We start from the raw sequence: 23,589 nt of genomic DNA, 5'->3' as shown, positions 1-23,589 counted from the left end.
GAGGAATATCTGGATTTCTCTGTCACTTCCCTGTGCTCCTGCCAGGCTGCTGCCTCCCATCACCCTCTCGGAAGCAGGAAGGCGAGGCAGATGACCGTCAGCGCTGCCCTATTTTCTGCTTCCTTGACTTCCTTGGCCACCCCCACCTCTCCTCATCCTTAGAAAGCCTGCGTTATTCCAGTGGTGGTTCTTTCATGAGACATAGAACTATAGATTCATTGCATAATGAGTAAATACAGTGAGCTGGACAAGCAGAATAGCAAGAGCTGAATCAGTGAGTCAGGGGTGAAAGATCTGGAAGAACCATTGTGATGGTTGCCCCAGGAGAACTCAAAGTGTGATATAAATTCATATAGATTGGTAATGGAAACTAGAAGAAAATTATACTAATAGAAACAGCTCTTGACTGATGAATTGGAGCCATCTTGAGTATAAGGTTCATTAGTTAGTTAGTTAGTTAGTTAGTTAGTTAGTTAGTTATTTTGAACCCTGCACAAGGCTTGAACTCACAACCCTGAAGTCAAGATCTGAGCTGAGATCAGTAGTCGGACCCTTAACTGACTGAGCCAGCCAGGCGCCCCCATCCCATATTTAAAACTGACACGTACTCTGTTAAATTCTGTATAGGACACAAGTCTAATGTGCCATTATCATGCTTGATAGTAAACCAGTGCTTACTTTTAAGAATATGTACAAGTAGCAAAGAGATTTAGTAGTATTTTGTGACAGTAACGTAGGAATTAAGAATTGGCAGGCTAAAGCCCAGAATATGTTTCCCTGAACTTGTTTACAAGGTGTTTATGACTCAGGGCCTTCTCGCTAGAAGCTTACCTGGAGATCCTGCCTTGGTGTTTCTAGCCAAAGATACAGCACTAGCAGTACAATATGAGTACGGTGTAGGGAGGGCTCAGAGAGCTGCGCTCCCAGATTGAGCCTTCAGTCTAAGAGGTACATGGGTGCACATGGGCTGCCATAACAAAATACCCTAGGCTGGGTGGCCTCAACCACAGAAATGTATTTCTCACAGCTTTGGAAACTGGGAAGTCCCAGATTAAGGTACCAGTTGACTTGGTTCCTTGGTACGGCCCTCTTCCTGGCTTTCAGACAGCGGCCTTCTTGCTGTGTCCTCACATGGCAGAAAGCGTGCAACCCAGCTCTGGTCAATCTTCTTCCTCTTATATGGACACTAATCCTATCATGGAGTCCCCACCCTCATGACCTCATCTGAATCTAACTACTTTCCAAAGGCCCTACTCCCAAGTATCATCATACTGGGGGCTAGGTCTTCAATATATGAACTTTGGGCGACCCAAACATTCAATCCATAACACAGATAATTGAGTGAGAGGTTAAGATACGAATCCTAGTTTATAGGAAACTTTCCTATGATGTCATGGATACCTCTTTTTCATATAGCTTCGCAGAACTTGGTCTTTGGGAGGCTAAGGAGGTGAAGGGGTTTGGAAAAAATTTATATTGGGACTTGCATTTTTCAATTGCAATTACTTCCCCTATGGGTTTCCAATCTATTAGTGTTACAGTCATATTAAAATTAGTAGTGAACTATTTATTTTTCTTTTTTAAACAGTTTTATGGAGATACAATTCACATACCACATTAATCACCCATTTAAAGTATATAATTTATAGCATAAGGAATATAGTTGATGTGGTGATAGTGATATAATGGGACTGATGGTACTTACATTTGTGGTGAACATAGCATCTTTTATAAACTTGTCAAATGACTAAGTTGTACACCTGAAACTAATGTAACATTGCATGTCAACTATACCCATATAAAAATTTTTTTAAGAATAAAAGTGGTTGGGGCGCCTGGGTGGCTCACTCATCAAGCGTCTGCCTTCAGCTCAGGTCATGATCCCAGGGTCCTGGGATCAAGCCCCGCATCTGGCTCCCTGCTCAGCGGGAAGCCTGCTTCTCCCTCTCCCACTCCCCCGGCTTGTGTTCCCTCTCTGTCTCTCTGTCAAATAAATAAATACGATCTTAAAAAAAAAAAGTAATAAATTCAAGACTTAAAAAAAAAAGAATAAAAATGGTTAAGATGATAAAGAAAATAAAATAAAAAATGAAGTATACAATCAGTGGTTTTTAGTGTATTCACAAGGTGGTAGAACTATTACCACAATTTAATTCCAGAACATTTAGTAGTGGTTTATTTTTATTTTTATTTTTTATTTTAAAAGATTTTATTTTATTTTATTTATTTATTTATTTATTTTATTTTATTTTTATTTTATTTACTGGCCCACCCAGGGGCCCAGTAGTGGTTTATTTTTAATATTTATTTTTAATGGTAAAATACGTATAACAAAATTTACCATATAAACAATTTTAGGTGTACAGTTTATTAGCATTAAGTACATTTACATTGTTATGCATCCAGTCTCCTGAATTCTTTTCATTTTGGCAAACTGAAACATTATACCCATTGAGTAGTCCTCTCTCCTTCCTGCCTCCCCCAAACCCTGGCAACTACTCTTCTGCTTTCTGTCTCTATGAATTTGACTACTCCAGGTACCTCATATAAGAAGAATCATACATTATTTGTCTTCTTTTGACTATCTTATTTCACTTAGCCTCATGTCCTCAAAGTTCACCCATGGTGTAGCATTGTGTCAGAATTTCTTCCTTTTTAAATATTCTACTGTGTGTATACACCACATTTTGTTTAACCGTTCATCTGTGGATGGACACTTGGGTTGCTTCCGTCTTTGGGCTATTTTGAATAAGGCTGCGATGAACATGGGTGTACCAATTTCTCTTTGAGTCCCTGATCTCAGTTCTTTGGGTCATTTACAGTTGGATAATTCTCTTCGTATTTTTTTGAAGAACTGCCACACTATTTTCCACAGCAGCGGCACCATATTACATTCTCACCAGCAGTGCATAAGGGTTCCATTTTCTCCACGTCCTCCCCAGGACCCGCTGTTTTCTGTGTTGATAATGGGCCTCCTAATGGATGTGAGATGGTAACTCATTGTGGTTTTGGCTTCCATTTCTCTGATGATTAGCGATGTTGAGCATCTTTTCATGTGCTTTTGGCAACTTATATATCCTCTTTGGGGAAATGGTTTTTCAAGTCCTTTGCCCATTTTTGAATTGAGTTATTTATTTCTTTGTTCTTGGGTATTAGGAGTTCTCTATATATTCTGATATTAATCCCTTACGAGATTTGCAATGTGCAGATATTTTGTTCCATTCCATGGGTTGCCTTCTTTACTCTCTCGATAAGTGTCCTTTGATGTACAAAGTTCTTAGTGTTTTTTAACGTTCCAGCTTTCTTTGTTTTTTAATTCCAGTATAATTAACATACAGTGTTATATTAGTTTCAAGTGTACAATATAGTGATTTAACAATTCTATATATTACTCAGTGCTCATTGTGATACATGTCCTCTTAATCCCCTTCATTTATTTCATTTATCCCCCCACCCACCTCCCCTCTGGCAAACACCAGTTTGTTCTCTATATTTAAGAGTCTGGGGTTTTTTTTTGTTTGTCTCTTTTTAAAATTTGTTTCTTAAATTTCACATATAACTGAAGTCATGTGGTATTTGTCTTTCTCTGACTGACTTATTTCACTTAGTATTATACCCTCCAGGTCCATCCATGTCATTGCAAATGGGAAGATGTCATTCTTTTTATGGCTGAGTAATATTCTGTTGTGTATATATATATATATATATACCCCACATCTTCTCTATCCATTCATCTATCCATGGACACGTGAGTTGCTTCCCTATCTTGGCTATTGTAAATAATGCTGCAGTAAACATAGGGGTGCATGTATCTTTTCAATTCAGTGTTTTTCCTCTTCTTTGGGTAAATACCCAATAGTGGCATTACTGGTTAGTTCTATTTTTAATTTTTTGAGGACCCTCCATACTGTTCTCCACAGTGGCCACTCCAGTTTGTGTCCCACTAACAGTGCATGAGCGTTCTTTTTTCTTCACATCCTCAAAAGTTCTTAATTTTGATGAAGTCCAGTTTGTCTCTCTCTCTTTTTTTTTTTCCTGCCCATGCATTTGATGTCATATCCAAGAAATTGTTGCTAAATCCAATTTGCTGAAGCTTTTTCTCTATGTTTTCTTCTGTTCTGGGTCTTATATTTGGATCTGATCCATTTTGAGTTAATTGTATGGTGTTAGGTCAGGGTCCCACTTCATCCTTTTGCATGTGGATATCTAGTTTTCCCAGCACCATTTGCTGAAAAGATTGCCTTTTCTCATTGAATGTTCTTGGCCACCCTTGTCGAAAATTATTTGACATATGCAAGAGTTTATCTCTGGACTCTCTATACTACTGTATTGGTCTATATGTCTGTCTTTATGCCAGCACCACATTGTTGTGATTACTTTAGCTTTGTAGTAAAATTTGACACCAGGAAGTTTGTTTTCCAATTCTCCCAGTTTGTTTTTCCTTCTGTGTATCGGTCCAAGTAAATAGCATCACCATGCTCCCAGTTGCTAAGACAGAAATCAAGGAATAATTCTTGTTTCCTCCCTCTTTATCTTCTTGTCTAGTGCACCATCAAATTCTGTCAATTCTGTCACCTTCATTCTGTGTAAAATCATCCTTTCCTCTCCTTCTTCATTAACGATGTTTAGCCTTTGACATCTCTTGCCTGAACATCAATTTTCTAACTCATCTTCCTGTCTCTTATTCTGTCTCTTTGCTCCATACACCTGCCAGAATGAGTTTCATAAAGTGTAAATCTGGTCACGACACTCTATTTTAATGAGCTTCCTTCTTCACCTGGCCCCACCAGTTTCTCTCCTTTAATACACTCAGTTCCCTAGTACCTGCCCTACTACTTGAGGTCCCTTTCACTGGTTATTCTTGCCTATGATTTTCTACTAGATGCCCTTGATGCACTTAGCACCAAGGCAAAATTTAGTCACATTCAAGAGCTTATGGCCATTTCAAGCTTTCCCCAGCATTTTTCAGTGTAAAAATATATTTTTTTAATTTTTAATAAAACCAGACTACCCAAGGTTGTCACTTGAAAGAGAATATTCTTTTGAAGTTGGAGGGATCTTTCTCTGACCCCTGCTATTTAGTATCCTCTGGGGAACATTTTGCTGAGTAACCCCAGTGTTCTTAACAGACAAATATGCATAGAATAACTGGGGGAGAAGGAAAGAAGGTATCTCATTCCAATGAGTTTGTGGGTCTTGGCCAGATAAGTATCATCTAGACCAGTGAAGTTTTATTATTTACCAAGACTTCCCATAGCCTTGCCTATCACATGCATCACTGTCACTGTCACTGTCACATCCCTGTCACATGGACGGGATCTCAGAATATTTTTCAACATCGTTTGTAGGCAGTCAATGCCAGTTGCTCAGGGCTGGCAAGGAGAATGAAACTCATTGCCATTTGTTTCTGTTGTTTACCCATAGTGTGTGCTTTCTGAGATCTATTGAAAAGCTACAGAACTGATCCCTGGGGTCACTTCTGTCCCTGCTACCCATGCCAGTCCCTCCAATACTTAGTGATCACATGGCTCAATTATAAGATGTTAGAGCTAGATGAGGATATTTTAATCCAAATTAAGAGAAAAACAAACCCAGTAAAGTTTCCGGGCTAAAATGTATTGTTTAAACTGATGTTCTGTGCTGCTTCATTAAATGTGTTGCTGCATTTCTCTTCATAGGTGAGAAGATGCTCCTGTGCAGTTTGGGCTCAAGTGAAAGGTAAAACCACTTTCTGCCTAAGCATCCTGTCTTTTTTCTCCTGTCCAGTCTGCAGCATCAAGTTTATGTTAATGAGATTTCTTTTTAAGTTGTCACAGGTGACCAAAACCCATCTCATACTAGTTTAAGCAAAAAGCCATAGCTGAAAAGGATGGGGGGTGGGGAGCTTATGGACCTAGCCCCAGAGGGGCATCACCAGGATTCCAGGAACTGACACTTGGGACTTGACACCATGAGTGGGACACTCTGTCTGTGTCTCTGCTTTCTGTTTCTGAGTTGGCTTCATTTTCTTCTACAATAAACCATGTGATGGAGAGGGATGGGCACCAGCTGCCCAGTTTAGCAACTTCAGTTGGGAACAGAAGATTTTTCAATTCAGGGAAAGAATCTTTCCTCCTATATTAAGTGACCGTCCGTGGGATGACTAGTACCCCTCGTATGGTACTATATAGGCACTACAAACAGCCTACCTGGGATTTTGGGCTTGGATTATGACTGGTTGAGGGCAGATCAGTGTGACTGACAGACCCACCAGGATTGCATTGAGAGGCGGACATGATCCCCATCAGGAAAAGAAGCACAGAAAAACATGTTGGCAGACCAATACAAAGAGCCACAACAGTCCACTACTTTCAGCCATTTAGCTGCTTAGCATGTGCACACACATTCATGTATACTTTTTAAAAAAAGATTTTGTTTATTTATTTTAGAGAGAAGGAGAGAGCAAGAGGGAGAGTGTGCGGGGCTGGGGAGGGGCGGAGGGAGAGGGAGAGAGAGTCCTAAGCAAACTCCGTGCTGAGCTGGGAGCCTGACGTGGGGCTCCATCCCATGATCCCAAGATCACGACCCCAGACGAAACCAAGAGTCGGGCGCCCAACTGCACCACCCAGGCGCCCCCACATATACTTTTAGGAAAAACACCCATTATGGAAGAATTATCCTCTGTACAACCAAAAGTGGAACTTGATTGGAAGACAACCCAGAGGTGGGTCTGTTACTGCATCCAGCTCCAAAACCAGGATTCCTGGCGACGGTCCATTGCTCTTGATCCAATGCAGGTGGACTTCTCATGATCCGATGGCAGTCGGTGACTAAATGCCAAATGTAAACATTCCCAAACCACAGTCTGTAACATGAAAGGGGGAACTGGACAAGCACAACAAGCACTTTCTTTTAGAAAGGAAGAAAAGATAAAGTGTGGTGCAGCGGGCAGGGGGCCCAGAACAATGACCACATCCTGCTGGCTGGGAAAAGCAAGCATCCCCTGGCTGGCAGCAGAGTGAGTCACTTGGTCACTTAGTTGGGCTGCCTCAGTCTTTTCCTGGGAAAGTACCCTGGCCCTTTCCTCTAAAGCTGTCCATGCATGAGAAGCAGCAGGGAGGAGCTCTGCCGAGTGCTCAACAGCCTCAAACTTACCCACGCGGGCAGCTGTCCAGGTGGGAGAGCTGCCTCAGGGATTGAGCAATCGCAGCTCTGTGTCTGCCAGACGTGGGATTTCCCTGGCAGTACGTTTCTTTCAACCAACAGGCAGCCAGCCAGCCAGTGGATTTGATTCCCAGGGATTCCATGAGTTTGTAGCTAATACCAGAAATCTTGTCAAGTTTATGACCTCTGAATCTGGACCTTTTCTTTGTGGTTTATGAGTCCTAGCAACAGCCTGAGGAATTTTGCTCTTAGATTGGAGCATCAGTTTAACCCCTTACATCCTGCCCCTCACCTCAGAGCAGCAAGAAACAATAGGCTGGGGTGGTAAGGAAGTGCCCACATAACCCTGCTTCCAGAAGGATTCCAGCAAAGGGCACTTTACAATGGGGGATCTGTTACCTTGTCAGCAGAGGGTGCTTAGCAGGAAATGATTGGGAGGGACCTAGAGAATTAGGCTTCCTTCATTTGTCTGCTTATCTTCTAATCTTATTTCCCATCTTTTTATCTCTGCTCACACCAACTTCCATAAGAGCAGAGGACATGGCTTTTCTACTGGGCAGGGCACATTACCTGACCATCAGCCATCTTGGACTGTGGTTGCCAGGTGGCGAGGGTCTCCCCCACCCCACCCCTCCACTTTCATGAGATATAGCTTACATAACATTGAGGTTCATTTGTACAGTGTGATGATTTGATTTGTATTGTGAAATGATGACCTAAATAAGGTTAGTTAACACCTCCATCACCTTACATAATTACCGTGTATATATTTGTGTATGTGTGAACATTTAAGATCTACTCTCCTAGCAACTTTCAGTCATATAATACAGTATTGATAATTATAGTTACCATGTTGCACATTAGATCCCCAGTACTTAATTTATTTTATAACTGGAAGTTTGTACCCTTTGGCCAACATCTCCCCACTTCTCTCCACCTCCGAGACCCTGGCAACTACCATTCTACTCTCTGTTTCTATATAGAATTCAGCCTTTTTAGATTCCTTGTATAACTATGAATATATAGTATTTATCTCTCTCTGACTTATTTTACTTAGCATAATTAGTGAGGGTCTCCCTTCACGGAGATGTATGCTCTTACACTAATGCGTGCAGATAGGCCTAGCTTCCTGTCTTGGAATTTAAGTGAAGACCACAAGAAACAACCACATGTTCCAGCATTTGGAAATTTTTCAGCCAGTGCATTCCCTGAGGCTCTAAGGGTGGGAATGCAGTTCCCACAAAGAAAAGAGGTGCTTTTATCTGAAGAATGGAGATGTGCAAGCCTCCTGGACAGGCTCAGAAATAGCTTCCAGAATCCACTGGTTTCAGCAGCTGTTTGATATCATTAGCAAACACTCTAACTGGGTGGAAGAAATGGCCAAAGAGCTGGCTACTGTGAAGTTAACAGGAAGGATTTTGCTTTGGAAATAGAATCTAAGTGGCTTTTGGTAGTGCCTTCTTTACCCTCCTCAGCCTAAGAAGCAGTGTTGAAAGAGAGCGCAAACCTTTGAATTCATACTATTGGAAGGCTCTGGAGATAATAGAGAAGCCCACTGTTTTTTAAAACGCTGAAGGCAATTCTGATATAAATATTTACGTGTCATGCACTCACCTCTGGCAGTCCCCTTTTGCAAAAATGTCGGAGACTGCCATCTCAGAAAATAATTTGGAGAGAACTAGGATCCAGATTAGTCCTGAACTTGTTCAAGTTCATCTGTGCCAAGCAACTGCCCCATTCTCACCTTTGCCCAGGGAGGAATTCTGCTATTTACCTTATGCAGATTGCCCCTAAAAGAGCTTTGTGATGACTACCAGGGAACCAGTAGTTGGCTTGAGGGGAAATGCAGAGGCCTGGGCTTCCTTGCTTGAGCCTTGCTACTCAACAGCCGAGTGTCTTTGAAATTGTATTTAACTTGGCTGGTTCTCAATTGCCTCTTACCGAGATCTCTCAGATCCCTTCCAGCCACAAAGTACTGGCTCTTTGATTTCTTGAGTCACAAAGCAAGGTCATTTGACATGCGTGAGATGATCACAAACTGTATTCACAGAACACTCTTCAGTCATAGGGGTGAAACCCGTGAGTCATTAGTGACCATTCCCCTTTCCCTTTCAGCCCACATTTTACACCTAGGGTGTGCCCATCTCATGTCTGGATTCACCCCCTGAGCATAGGCCTTTATATCTGTAGCATAGATGACTGGCAGAGCCTCTTTCTTCCTCTCCCACCATGGTGTTCAGGGGCTCGTTCACTCCAGCCTACACATCTGACTCATATTTCTAAACTGCAGCGCTGATTTGATTACCTCCCCTGGTGGTTCTTCCAGAGTTCTCCATTAACATTTTAGACTGGTTTCTAAGGCCTCGGTTTGACACCAGCTTACCCTTCTGGTTGCCTCTCATCTTCTCCATTCAAAGTGATGTGTCCGCTCTTCTCTGGTTATGGTCCTTGCTTACTTTCCTTTGTGTCTTTATTCATACAATTACCTATTTATTTCTACCTGGCTTGCCCTATGACTTTCCTGTAATCTCTGTTTATTAGCTTATTACAATCCCACCTGTTTGTCAAGGTTAAAATCAAATGCTATTTCCTCCATGAAGCTTTTTTTATTTCCTCAGTGGGGCAGGATCTCTCTCCCTCCCTCCCTCCCTCTCTTTTAGCCATTCTGCCATACTATAGTGCAACTGGTGCACTTGTCTTTTCTTACTAGATTGCATACCCCTGAGGGAGAGCATTTGAAGAAGGGGGGCAGTGCTTGGTGCACATTGGTACCTAATCAGAATTTAGTGAATTGGGTTGGAGGATTACTGGTCAACCAGCAGTAGAGTCGGATGAAAAATGAAGCACAGTAAGTGCAATACTTAAGTGAACCAGAGAAGATGGAAGCCTAGTGTGTACGTATGTGTTTGTATATGCTGTGCACTTGTATGTATACACACATACACAAACACACACGCATACTTTAAACCTTCATCATTGTGGCTGGGAGAATTATGATACAGCCTCACAAATTCCTGGCCACTGGTATACACCCACCTTCACTCAGTTACTCATTCAAAGGCTATGCTAAGTGTTGCTGAGAAAGGATTTGAAGAATTAAGGTCCCGAGAAGGGAGATTATCCAGATGCACCTGACCTTCACATGAGCCCTTTAAATCTGGATCTAGAGGTCAGAAACAGGAGATTGGAGATTCAAAGGTGAGATGGATCCGACATGAATAAGGGTTTCTCCTGCTGTCTTTGAAGGTGGAGGGAACCACATGGCAGGAATGTGGGTGGCCAGTAGGAGCTGAGTGGCCGATGGCTGGCAGCCAGTAAGAATATGGGGACCTCAGTCCTACAACTGCAAAGAATTTGGAAGCAGATTCTTCCCCAGAGGCTCCAGAGGGAAATGCAGCCCACTTGACACATTGATTTCAGCCTTGGAAGACGCTGAGCAGAGGACCCAGTCACAATGTGCCTGAACTCCTGGCCCACAGAACTGCGAGCTAATGAGTGGGGGCTAGCTGCTAAGCTGCACTAGAAAATGAATTCAAAAATGTTGCTGATTCATCAGGTGTTACATATCTCTAAATTAATCTCTTACTTTGATCTCCTTTTTCATCGCCCACTCTGCATGGAACTCAAGTGAGGAGACCTTAGGATAGCAGAAGAAGAATTTAACACACTAACTAGACGTCATGGTGCAAATTATTTGTACCATTTGGAGAACAGGATTATGGCTTTCAGGAAGTGACCCTGCTCGTATAAATTCATGAAAAAATGTCGACAGCCACAGGAAGTTCTCAAGCTGTCCGGAAGCTTGAAAGTAGGCATGGAGTCTTTCTAACTTGCTCTTCAGCACCTGTGGTATTTGCATTAGTGGAAGAGTTAAAAGATAAGCCCAGAGAAGCCCTGTCACGCCTCACGAACATTGTACCTCCTCTGGGAGTCACCCTGAAGAGAAAGGCAGCGTTTAACCTAATGGATTTACTCTCTCCAAGAATGAGTCACTGTGATATAACACATGATTCACTCGAGTTTCCGAAAGAATATTCTACAAGTGATTCAGAAGAAAAATAAGGATGATTTTATAGCATGAAACCGTGAAAGGAAGGGTAACCAGAAGACGGCAAAGCTCTAAAAAATGTAATTTGAATTGGCCAGTTGTAAATTTTCTCAGTGAGGAATTAACTGGGAAAGTCCCTAAAGAAATCTTGTGTGGCTACACTGTGAGGGCTCTGGGTTGGACAGACTCAGATTTTCACAGAGTACATACACAAAGTAGACCAAGAGACCTATACCAGCAAGAATCATGCCTGAAGCCCAAACCCAAGTCATGTTATGCAGAATAATTAAAAAGAAAAAGATGATTTTCCAATATTTACATCTAGAGTAAGGAATAGTTGGGTGGGCCCATTGCTTAGGGTGAATGATGTCCTGCTGGTGGATGGTCAAGAGAAAGGTCCATCAACTCCAACTTTGCTTCTGTCCTGTTGGTTTGTGGGGGGACATTTTAAAAGCAAGAGAAGAGCTAACAGCTTCACATAAAGCCTTCTGACCTGGATGAAGCATATTCTAGCAGGTTCATACAATTTGCAAGTGAGATGGTGAACAACTGTAGGTGATCTTTAAGAGCAAACTTAAGTCGACCAGAGATGAGCAAAGAACGTGGAACTTTGTACGAGGAAGACAGAGTTTGCAAAGTGTAGTTGATGATAACTTGTGGTCAAGGGCCAGGCAAGATCTTTTAGGAGGTGGCTCTGTGGTAGAAAGAGCAGATCCCAGCAGTGAGCATTATGGTTCCTGCATTAATAAATACGCTTAGACAATTTGTACCTGCTTGAGATGTTTTAGATAAGGATTCACTTACCCTTTGTTCTAACTCTTTTAGGTTTCCATTTAAGTCTTTAAGCTGTCTGGATTTTATTTTGGCATATATAGTATAAGTTCTAATGATCAAAATCACTTTATTCTAAATGGTCAGCCAATTTTCTCAACACGAATTATGAATAATATGTCATTTCCCCTAATGATTTGAAACAGTAACAAACAACAATAATGAACCATAGCTGACATTTGCCAGTTGCCTACTGTGTCCAGGGCACAGTTCTAACAGGACTTACCTCATTTATTTCTCACAATAACCCTATAAGGTGGGTACTATTATTATCATTCCTGTGTTACTAGATCATCCCTCGGTGGGGCAATTGAGGCACAGAATGGCTGAATAACTTGTCCAGAGTCCACAGTTAGGGTGTTCAAATACAGACTTGGACAACCTGACTTGGAAATTATTTGATGTACATGGGTTTGTTTCTACACTATTTTGTTCCAGTGTATTCATCCCTATGCTGATACTGCACTGTTTTAATAGGTAGTCATTCAAGTCACTCCCCCAATTTTTTCTCTTCTAATTTCTAGTTTAACCACAGCTTCTCCTTCTATTCTGTAGTATGGCTTCTTAAAATATCAGAGCCTTTTTCTTCTGAATCCTAAAGGTAGCCAAACAATATAAGCCATGTTTTTCTGGAAAGTCTCTTGACAACACTTTCTGAGGTAATGGGTTTTTCAGAGCTTTTTAGCAAGAAGTGTATTCCCCGGCTACTTTTGCTGGTGCCAGCTACCCTGTGAGAGAATAGAACCAAACTGCTCTTAAGCTGGTTGAAGAGATGGAGCGGTACCCTTCAATGCAACCCTCTGCAACGGTGGAAAGGTTTTAAAGTGGTGCTGTCCAAGATGGTAGCAACAGCCACATGAGGCTGCTGGGCACTTGAAGTGTGTACTTGAAATTGAGCGCTTGAGATTATATGATCAAGAAACTGAATTTTTAATTTAATTTAGTTTAAACCTAAACTAACTAATTTAGGTTTAAACAGCCACATTGAGGCCAGTGGCTACTGTGTTGGATAGCACAGATTTGGTGATGAGAGAGTTAAGGAGCAGGAACTCTTCTCGGATGAGCTTCATTTGCTGCCAGGGAAGCGAGTCATCTATGTTTCGAGGGTCTCACGTCCAGGGGCTACTATTTTTCCTCTCAAGCCCCTCCTCCTTACTTAGCAGATCTTTGCTTTTGCTGTTTTCAGCTCTTCCTAGGCAGTACTGGATGCCCCACGGGGCAGACTAAGCATATGCTCGGGGCATCAGTAAAAGGAGGGTACCGAAAAGTGAAATAATTTCATATTCTGACAGTGACAACCATGACAAATTATCTGGCAAAATTTGGACTTAGTTGCACTTCCTTACACTTCTTCCATGGCTGGGCAGTGTTTTTCTTTTTTAATTCTATATATGCAACGTCAGCCCCCAAGATCTTTTCAATGTCTGGTGGCACCATTGCATGCAGACCTTTGTTCTTTTAAAGAGGAACTATCCCATCATCATCAGCCTCTGCAGGAAAGGGCAGGGCCTGCACCCCTAACTCCTGAGGGGGAGCGTGACCTGCTCTGCTATAGACAGAACTGGATTCAGATCTGCACTGGGAAAGCATGGTGTTGTGGTTAAAAGCAAAGATGTTGAAGCCAGACAGCTCGGGTTTGGATCCTGACTCTGTTGTTTATTAGCTGTGTGATCATGGACAAGTTGCTGAACAACTCCATGCCTCGGTCCCTCATCAGTAAAATGGGAATAATAATAGTGCTCAGTGTGTTATTAAGCCAGGCACTATTATTGTAATACCTGTGTGAGTACTAGGTAGTTAGGAGAAGTCATTAGAACAGTGTTTGGTATATCGTAAGTGCTAAATAAGTTGTTTGCAAATTAAAATGAGACCTTTGGTGTAGAACATGATGCTCTGATTGAGTCAACTGGCCCAAATGTGCAACTCAAGTGTGGGTGTTTTTCAGTCTATAGCAAAAGATCTCCCTGCAGTCAACATATGATACACCCCCAAACAGAGCATATGTATGTCTTTCAGAGAGCTTTTACATTAATTTTCTTTTTTTAAAAAAAGATTTTATTTATTTGAAAGAGAGAGAGAGTGCGCGTGTGCACAAGTTAGGGGAGGGGCAGAGGCAGAGGGAGAAGCAGACTCCCCACTGAGCGGGGAGACTGATGCGGGGCTCGATCCCAGGATCCCAGGATCATGACCTGAGCCGAAGGCAGACACTTAACCGACTGAGCCACCTAGGCGCCCTACATTAATTTTCTTACTTTATCCTCATGGCAACCTGCTGAGCAGAGCGAGGAGGTACTATCCTTGTTGGTGTGTCGGGAAAATGACAGATGACTCCATCCATCAGAGAGGATTCATTTGCTATATTTGACCATTGGAGCTACCTATCACTTTTGGAGCAAAAGTCCAGGATGACTTCTTCCTCAAGGCAAAGGAAAACTGCCCATAAAAACTTTCAGTGCAGTTGACTGAGAGAGGACCAATACAAGCAACACAATTCGCTGTATTTGTATGCACAGCAAGATGAACTTTTTTATCCCTTGTAACTTGAATGTGGCCTGCGTTTCCATTTCCTTTCAGAAATACCCCGGGACTGTGTTTTCCTTAGGTCCTACACCCTCAGGGCCAACTCAGGGGACACAGAGGCACTCTGGGCATTCTTGGGATGGTTTGTTAAATGGGGCCAAGCTCTGGGTTAGACTGGAGTGAGCACAGGTGCACGTGTGCCTCCCAGGAGGGCCATGATTGCGTGCTGTGGGCTCAGTGTGTGGTTTTGTCCCACAGATTCGTCATTCATGCTGCAGCAGATGGTGGGCGTCGGGCTGGGCTCCATGGCCGTTGTGATTGTTCTCGCATTCCTCTCCTTCTCAGCCGTGTGGTATGTGAGACTGTCATTTTTGAGAAATGAGTGGAATGGCGGAAGGATGGGGTTGGAGTCATGAAGAACAGCTGGGACTGAGGAGGGTCAAAGGGGCTGTGGGTAGAGGTCATCCTGGGCTCAGCACTCAGCAGGTGAGAGGCATGAGTAGCTCTACACCTCAGGATGGGGTGGGGGGTGCCCTTCTGGTGCAGAAAAGGAGCAGGGTCAGTGATGGCTGCCCTGGCTACTCACAGAGTGGTGGATGATCTCCCACACTGCTTCCCCTGAGGGTACATGAGCAGCACATACAGATGCACCAAGGGAAAACCAAAGTGTGTCAATGGACTCTTTTCCTCCTCCATGTCTAGATTGCAGATGGGCGCTACGTGTGGGGGATGCAGTGCTGCTGGGGCAGGTGTAATGACAGCTTCTCAGGTGCCTGCCTACACAGAGGCCCCGTGTGGCTTCCATCCAGGTGTGTCTGGGTCTGCAACTTTTTCCATCCCCAGCTTGGCCCCATTTCTGGATTCAAGATGGTGAATACCTCTGTGGAACCCCCCAAGAGGAGGAAACTCAGGAATTGCTGACGTCTTCTCTGCCTACTACACAACCAGTTCTGTGTCCGTGTACTTGAGACCCTTGATAGATAGTGTAATATTGACCACAGGCTACAGATCATGTGGGTTGGACCTTTGTCTTCCTCTGAGTGATTCCTGAGAGTTCCCTCTTCTGGAAATTGAATGCAAGAGAGCCTCTGCACCTTCCTTTATAGCATCTCTGGATTAATTTGGAATCATCCTTTTACAATGAGCAATGAGATGGACTTAAGTTTGGGCTAGAATTTGCCTTTATGAAGGAGGTCATCGAAAAGGGTAGAGATCATTGACAGAGGCAACTTGTCAAACATTTTAGAAGCAACCCCTTTCCTACAATGAATTGACATACTAATAGAAAGTATACTAACCTGGCCACTCCAGTAAGTTTCCTGCAATGTCTGTTAGGCAGCGTGGCTTTGACGCAGATCCATGGGTCTTACAGGTATTCAAAAGCCATAAGTTTTCATTCAAATAAAAATATTCTGTTAATTTAGACAGTTCTTCTCTTCCACACCAAAGTTTATAGCAGTCTTGGCTAACTTTTTTCATTACTCTCTCTTAAAAATGCCCTTGTCTTCCTTTAGATCAGGTGCTCATGTAGTAACAATGGGCTGAAACACTGTCAAGCCCATGGCCAGCGTCCATGTGTTTACAGGGAAGGGGGAAGAATGTGAGTGATGTGATCTTCCCCTTTACCTACAGCCTCAGTGACTATGGCTGTTACTTTATCATGAACCATGACACATTAGATGTAAGCGGTCCTGGGCCCGCTCTCAACTTGCTGAATTTACAGATGGGCATATTAGATTGGACTTTAAAAACCTGAATCAGTGTTCGTTAACTTTCCTCCCTAACCGATGGTGTGACTCCAAGGCTCAGTAAGAAACGAATGGAGCAGAGGCATGTGGCTCTCCTAGGCAACAATGGTATTCTCCCTCTTCTCCCTCTTTTTCGAGGCCTGGAGAATAAAAAGCTTGGGGGAGGCAAGCAGGGGACAGTTCTAGTATACGACCTTCGGGGGCAGTGTGTATGAACGTGGCCCTGGAATTGTGCAGGGTTGCAGTCCTGCAGAAGAGGGACAATGTTCCTGACGGGGTGGGGGCGGCTGTGTTCTCTCTCTGCTAGCTCACTGGGCATTCGTTGAGGGTCAGATCTGAGTGGTCTGGGCTGGTGGGCAGAGGAGGAAACGAGAGGAACAATAGAAACAGGTGGAAACTGTCTGTGAAGCGGCCCTGCCCTGGGAGACCTGGCTCCAAGTATATCCCCTCAACTGGGGAGAGTCAGAGAGAGGGAAGTGATATCCTGACCCTTGGGTGTTCAGGAACAGCTGTTAGCCCCAGGCCCCATCAGCATTCGGCAGTATTTGGAATAATTGTCCTTTGTCCTCTGAGGCACCACCTCGGCCTATAACCTAGGATCAGCATTTAGAAACTTTCGTGCTCTCATCTTAGGTGACTTAGAGAGTCGAGCTCTCAAAAGACTAATACACATAGCATTCTACTTTTCATTTTTATATGCAACTATTCAAGCTTATAGTATTTTCACAGCCTTTGAATGAAATTTGGAATCATTACACATTATCGTGGTTACTGTAGGGTAGGGTCTCTGATGAGTAAGGATTTTCCTGAAAGCCTCCTCTATCCAAAAGAGAATCTGAACTCCCATTATTATTATTATTATTTTACTGGTTCTGTAAACACCATATGTTTCTGCAGCCCCCTTAACTTCCAGCTTTAGAATTAGCTGCCAAAGAAGTTCCTGTGGTCCACAGGGGAGCTTAGCAAAATTGTCATTGAAAGGAAGAAATCCCACTTGCTTAGTATCAAAAGCTTCTAGTTAAAATAACTAAATATTGAGTAAAATATTACGTAAAATGTACTTGTGGGTATAGTGCAGAAGTATGAAAGAATACTAAAATAACAAAAACATGGACTTTTTCACTGCCTATGAATGTTCTAAATGACAGCCCAGAGTTGCTCAGTAGTATTACTTAACAAGAGCAGGTGCTGAGCATTGGCAAGAGGATGTGCCATCTTTCTGCAGTTCTAATTGTTTTCTCATAAACTTGAGGGCAGCCAGAAGTTCTCTAAATTCGCGTGGTAGCTTTGCCACAAGACTGTTCTTTTTTTCCCAAGCCGATTCATGGTTAAGGTGGGGAGGGGATCTCAGGAGAGTGATAGTGGGTCTTCCTGGGAGAACTCAGGGTCTGTTTGTCGAAGGACCGGTAGGACGGCGCTCGGAGTTGGGTTTGCGTGCCACTACATAAAGCTAGGCCCAAGCTGGGGGTGGAGAAAGGATCTTTCCCTTATTAACTGTCTTGGGGACAGTGTGTCGAGTTGAGCTCTGAGACCTGGCTGTGTGCTCCCTTCTAGATGAGGAGTCAAAATTGGGGGTTGCCCAGCTAGGGGGCTGATTATTCCCTAGCTGATTTGTGTGTGTGCATGCCTGTAGTTCTGATTTATCTCATTGGAGTTTTTGTTTACACACATTTTTCCATCCCCTCCTCACGACAGTTGTGGATGGTGGGAAGGTCAGGGGTTACCGTTTTCCCCACTTTAGAATGGAGAAATGGGTTCAGAAAGGTATGTGACCTGAATTGTGGGGTCAAATCTTCTGACTGCAAGTCTAGTCCTCATTCCTGGAATTGGACAGGCCTTGAGCTAACCTTTGAACAGTCCTTTTGGTTTTGGGGAGAATCAGGTCTTTGCATTTCCTACACACACACACACACACACATATTTTAACCATTGTCCTTAAGTACTGCAACACAGGCCTTTTTATATCTATCTTTTCACTATATGGTATCTCCCCACCCCTCCATCACTTCTAGAGGAGAACACAAACTACCAAACAGATGGAAGTTAATTAGGGGAAATAGGTAATAGCCCATCTCTGACTCAAGACCTGAAATTGTAGCTGGGCACTTAACCAAGACCAGAGCAGAAGTGATTATCTTGCAATTCCACATTAGCTTGGAATCAAGTTAATATTTAAATTGATTTTAAAGGAAGTAAAAAAGAATTCTCAGTGCTCCCTTTTTATTGCTAACCTCACATTTGCATTTTCTAAGCCTTCTATTTTTCTATTCTATTCATCTGAGGGAAAACCAGTATCAGTAGTAGTAGTCAATCAAATAGTGTGTTAGGGGGCCTTTTGCCTGCCACACCATTGTCACTGAACTGAAGTGCACGATTTGGGAGAGGAAAGAGGATGTGGCTTTTTCTGCACCCAAGTTTGTGGGCGGGTGATACATTGAAGCAAATCAGTTTGAAAAAGCAGTGTGCTCATTGTTTGAGAGAGAAAGAGAGAATGAATGAATCATTTTGGTGATGTGTATGTATGCACGTGTACCCATATCCATACTTTTTGGGCACAACCCAGGGTTACCAGAATGGGGTTCAACTACACATGTTTTGTAAACTATTGCTTCTTTCCTTCTTGGGCACATTTATTTATTTATTTATTATGTCAATAGTGACTACGTTAAAAGTTTGTGCTGTAGTTTCTTTAACCAATACTCTTCTGTGCATGGTGCATTTAGAATGTTTCCAGATGTTTGCTATCCTTATACAATTCATATGTATGTAATTATCATTTAGGCTAAATTCCTAGGGATGAAATTGAAAACTATATACATTTTGTGTTTACTACATATTGTCAGAGGAATCTTAACAGGAAGTTTATACCAGTTGACATTTTCATCAGCAGAAAGCCTCAAACACCACTGGGCACTGTTGATGCGTTTCATCTTGATTAATCTGATGGGTGAAAAATGATGACTCAGTGTTTTACTTGCATATCTCTATTTTTGCATGTGGATTGGTCATTTGTAATTCTGTCTTGGTGAATTATTTTTTTTCTCAAGTACTTGGCTTGTCTTTTATTGATATGAAAAGCTTTGTATCATAGTAATTTTTTTTTCCTAGCTGTCATATATTTTGTAAACAAATTTTCTAATTTATCATCTCCCTTTTGACCTTGTTTGTGTAAAAAATTGCCACACAAAAACTTTACATTTGGATAGTCAAATTTATCAGTCTTTTCCTAATCTATTTTGCCTTTGGTGCCATGCTTGGAGGGACCTTCCAGTCTCAAGGTAATAAATCTAAATCAGCAGTTTAAAAAAAAAAACACATAAGTCTATAATCCATCTGAAATTTATTTTAGTATAAGGAGTGAGGTTCGGGGGGTGGATCTTTTTTTTTATTCAGTTGCTAAATGGTTTAGCCAGTTGTCCTATTAATATTCATTGACTTTTTTCCCCCCAGTGATTTGAATTATATACTGAATCATATACCAAAGTCTATTTCTGAACGTTCCCCTTTGTTCTACTGATCTATTTCTGTGCCAATACCACCTGCTATAACTTTAAAATAGGGTTTTTCATACCAAGTAAAAGTAAGTTACCACTCTTTCTGTTAATGCTCAGATTATCCTCAGCTTTTATTATGTATTTATTCAGGGATACATATTTATTATGCATAAACTAAAGAATTATTTGGTCAGTTTCCCCCCTGAAATCTTAACATTTTTGGGGGGAAGGGGAGAGATGTGTTAAATAATGAGTACTCCCATCCCACAACATGGTACGTATCTCCATTTAATTTTTGTGTGTGTGTCCCTCTCTAGAGTATTCTACTTTTTCAACTTACAAGGTAGTTTATGCTTATTTTTATGTATGTCTAGGTATTTTATATTTTGTTATCCTGGACTCTTGAGTCACTACCTCAGCTCCTGCCCCTGAAAGTGCTCTCTGCTGCCATTACTGTAGCTTTCCTGCCCTGGAAGTCCTAATTACTTTCCAAGGTATCTACTGGACTTGTGGAAACTCACAGATCCTTGCCATGCCAAATGGAGGACTGCCTGCTCTCACAGCTAGCTCTAGCCACAGACTAGTTTTCTTACTCATTTGACCTTTTGTCCTCCCATTAGTGAAAGTGTAGCTCACTCCCAGTGTGGTTCTTACTTTTTTGTCCTGCTGTCTGGCCTGACAGCCTCAGCTTCTTGACCCTTGAGTTTGTTATCCTTGGAATCAGTTACCAGGCCAGTGTGTCTTCCAGAGCTTTAGGGTACACAAGTCAGATTCTCTGAGTGTGGGGCTCCCTTGAAGTTTCTCTTTCCAGGCTTGCCCTGAGGAAGGTCCCCCACCCCCACCGCCATTGTGGTGGGGTGGGGGGATAGAAAATGCTCAGCACACCAATGGCTTTCTCCAAAGAACTTCTTTCTTTTGACCTTTTCCATTTAAATCACTTTATATCCTGGATATTGGGCTAAGGGTCTCAAGACTATGGGAAAAACCTCCTTTTAGAATATGGAAGTACTTGCAACCTGTTATTTTCAGGGTTTTTGAATTTGGTCAAAACAAAAAGAACAGTTTGGGGTCAGAGGATATGAAAATACAGCTCACAGAAAAGGAAATGCAAATGGCCCTTAAACATTAAAAAAAAAAAAAGATGCTCAACCTCACCTTTAAGAAAAATGCCAATTAGTAAGATATTGTTTCTCACCTATCAATCTGAGGGAAATCCAAAAGTTTTAACAACCCACTCTCTTTTGAGGCACTCAAACACTGTTAGTGAGGGTACAGAATGGTACGACCTCTATGGAAAGGAAGAGAACCTGGCAATACTTACTTTGCCTTTGTCCCACAACCCTGTCAGTCCCACTTCCTGTGGGCTCACCTGCACACGTTCAGAATGACACAGGAACAGTTATTCACTGTGACATCATTTATCGTCACAAAAGCTGAGAAACAACCCCATGCCTCTCAGGAGGAAACCAGTTAAATGAACTATGATACTTCCTCATAACACAGTGGAATATCATGCAGTCGTGAAAAAGGAATGAGGAAGACCTCTGTGCACTGATACGGAGAGATTTCTAAGATGTATTGTTTGTATATATGGTATTCTAATGTGTAAGATAGGAGAATGAAAATATGTATTCAATCTTGCATAAACACTGGAGTAATAATGAATTAAAGCAAATGGTTACAAATAGAGCAAGGGAGAATGGGGTGGGATGGACAGGGTGAACGGGAGTCTTTTGAGTGTTTATCTTCTCATTTTGTTTTGGTTTGAAACATATGAATATATTCAAAAACATAAAAATAAAGTTTCTTAAGAAAAAGTATGCCCTTTCATATTCAGTTACACATGTGTCAAATCAAAACCTGACAGGGACAGCGTGGCTTCCTTCTCAACCTAATCTGAGACACTGAAGATTTGGGTAGCATTGGTTTAACTCCTTATTCCAAAATTGGTAGAGTATCCAGTGCTGTCTTTTACAATTTTTGCAAATTCTATGCGGGAGTAGAGGTGCCTGTGTTATATCCCTAGGATCAACTCTAGGGTGGAGTCTCTGCTTCCTCTGAACTGCTTCAGTGGACGGATCATCTCACCTGTGTGGGGTCCCTGTTCCACCCCCACTGACCCACTGTAGAACCTGGCTCCTTTCCATGATTTCCACTCAAAGTCTTACTAAGAACTTTGGGCGTTTAGAGAACATGAAGAGAGAGTGTATCACTTTCCAGTTGATGCCGTAACCAACTGCCACAAACTTGGTGGCTTACAACCACACACACATTTATTAATTTACCATTCTGGAAGTCACAAGTCTGTCATGAGTCTCTCTGGGCTGACGTCAACATATGGGCAGAACTGTGATGCTTCTGCAAGCTCCTAGGAGAATACATTTCTTTGCCTTTTCCAGCTCCTAGAGGCTGCCCACATTCTGTAGCTGTGGCCTTTCTTTCATCTTCAAAGCCGACCGTGTTGCATCTTCACATCACTCTCTGACTCTTGACTGGCTCCCCACCCCCTCTTTCACTTATAAGGATCCTTGTGATTACCTTGGGCCTGCCTGGAAATTCCAGGATAATCTCCCTACCTCAGGTTTCTTAATCACATCTATAATGTTTCTTTTGCTGTGGGAGAGAACATAGTCACAGCTTCTGGTACATGGACATCTTTGATGGCCCTTATTCTGCCCACCACAGAGAGTATTATATTTTATATATGCAAATTACAAATGGATATTAGTTATCCCTGTTCTTCAAATTTCTCTTCCCTTTCCATCTTTGTTCTTTATCAAACTTTCTAAATTCCTGAAATATAGAACAATTTAGCTATGTCCTTTTTTTTTTTTGCTAATCTATGCTGTAAGCATCCACCTTTACCCAAATAATTTACCAAAGTTTTTTGTTGTTGTTCCCAAAGTATGTATGTATGTATGTATGTATGTATTTATTTTAATTTATTTGACAGAGACAGACACAGCGACAGAGGGAACACAAGCAGGGGGAGTGGGAGAGAGAGAAGGAGGCTTCCGGCAGAGCAGGGAGCCTGATGTGGGGCTCAATCCCAGGACCCTGGGATCATGACCTGAGCTGAAGGCAGACGCTTAACGACTGAGCCACCCAGGCACCCCTATTTAATTTATTTTTAAGATTTATTTATTTTAGAGAGAAAGTGTGGGGGGATGAGTAAAGAGAGAGGGAGAGAGAGAATCCTCAAGCAGACTCCCTGCTGAGCATGGAGCCCGATGCGGGGTTCGAGCTCACGACCCTGAGATCATGACTGGGGTGAAAATCAGGAGTTGGGCTTAACCGACCGAGCCACCCAGGTGCCCCACCAAAGTATTATTTTAAACAAAAATATTTTCCTCCTTAATTCTGTTGCTAGCTGTTCACTTCAATTTTATATATATTTGGCCTTCTGAAAATTTCACACATCTTATTATTATTGAGTGTATTTTTCTTTGTTGCACAGTAGTGATTGAGTGATTTTTCTTAAAAGTTTTCTGTGAATCTTTGGCCATGTGATTTTGGGGGACAACCAGAAACTAGAACGTGAACTATTTGTAAGAGAAGTATAGCAAAGACTATATATGCTTGTTGGCATGTATTGGTTTTCTGTTTGCTGTGCAAGAAATGACCACAAAGGTAGTGGCTTAAAACAGTCCACATTTATTCTGCCCCAGTTTCTGTGGGTCAGGATCCGGGTGTAGTTTAGTTGGATTCTCTGCTCAGGGTATCACAAGTCTGCAGTCAAGGCATTGGCTAGGGTGCATTTTCATCTGAAGGTTCGAGTGAGGAAAATTTCTCTTCCATGCATTTA

At 42.2% G+C, this 23,589-nt stretch overlaps 1 protein-coding gene across 1 annotated transcript in view; it reads left to right on the top strand.

Moving 5' to 3' along the window:
• The window catches only part of SUSD1 (sushi domain containing 1), a 130,684-nt gene extending 107,951 nt beyond the window's left edge, over nt 1-22,733 (top strand). The window contains exons 15-17 of the mRNA XM_032418985.1: nt 5,679-5,718; nt 14,801-14,894; nt 15,245-22,733. Of these exons, the coding sequence (XP_032274876.1) occupies nt 5,679-5,718; nt 14,801-14,894; nt 15,245 (135 nt within the window). The 3' untranslated portion in view covers nt 15,246-22,733. The remainder of the gene's footprint in view (nt 1-5,678; nt 5,719-14,800; nt 14,895-15,244) is intronic.
• Nucleotides 22,734-23,589: the final 856 nt, after the last annotated feature.

Source organism: Phoca vitulina, unplaced genomic scaffold (assembly GCF_004348235.1).
Source record: "Phoca vitulina isolate PV1807 unplaced genomic scaffold, GSC_HSeal_1.0 scaffold21, whole genome shotgun sequence".
In the NCBI taxonomy this organism is placed as follows: domain Eukaryota; kingdom Metazoa; phylum Chordata; class Mammalia; order Carnivora; family Phocidae; genus Phoca; species Phoca vitulina.
This window is presented reverse-complemented; position numbering and strand designations above follow the sequence as displayed.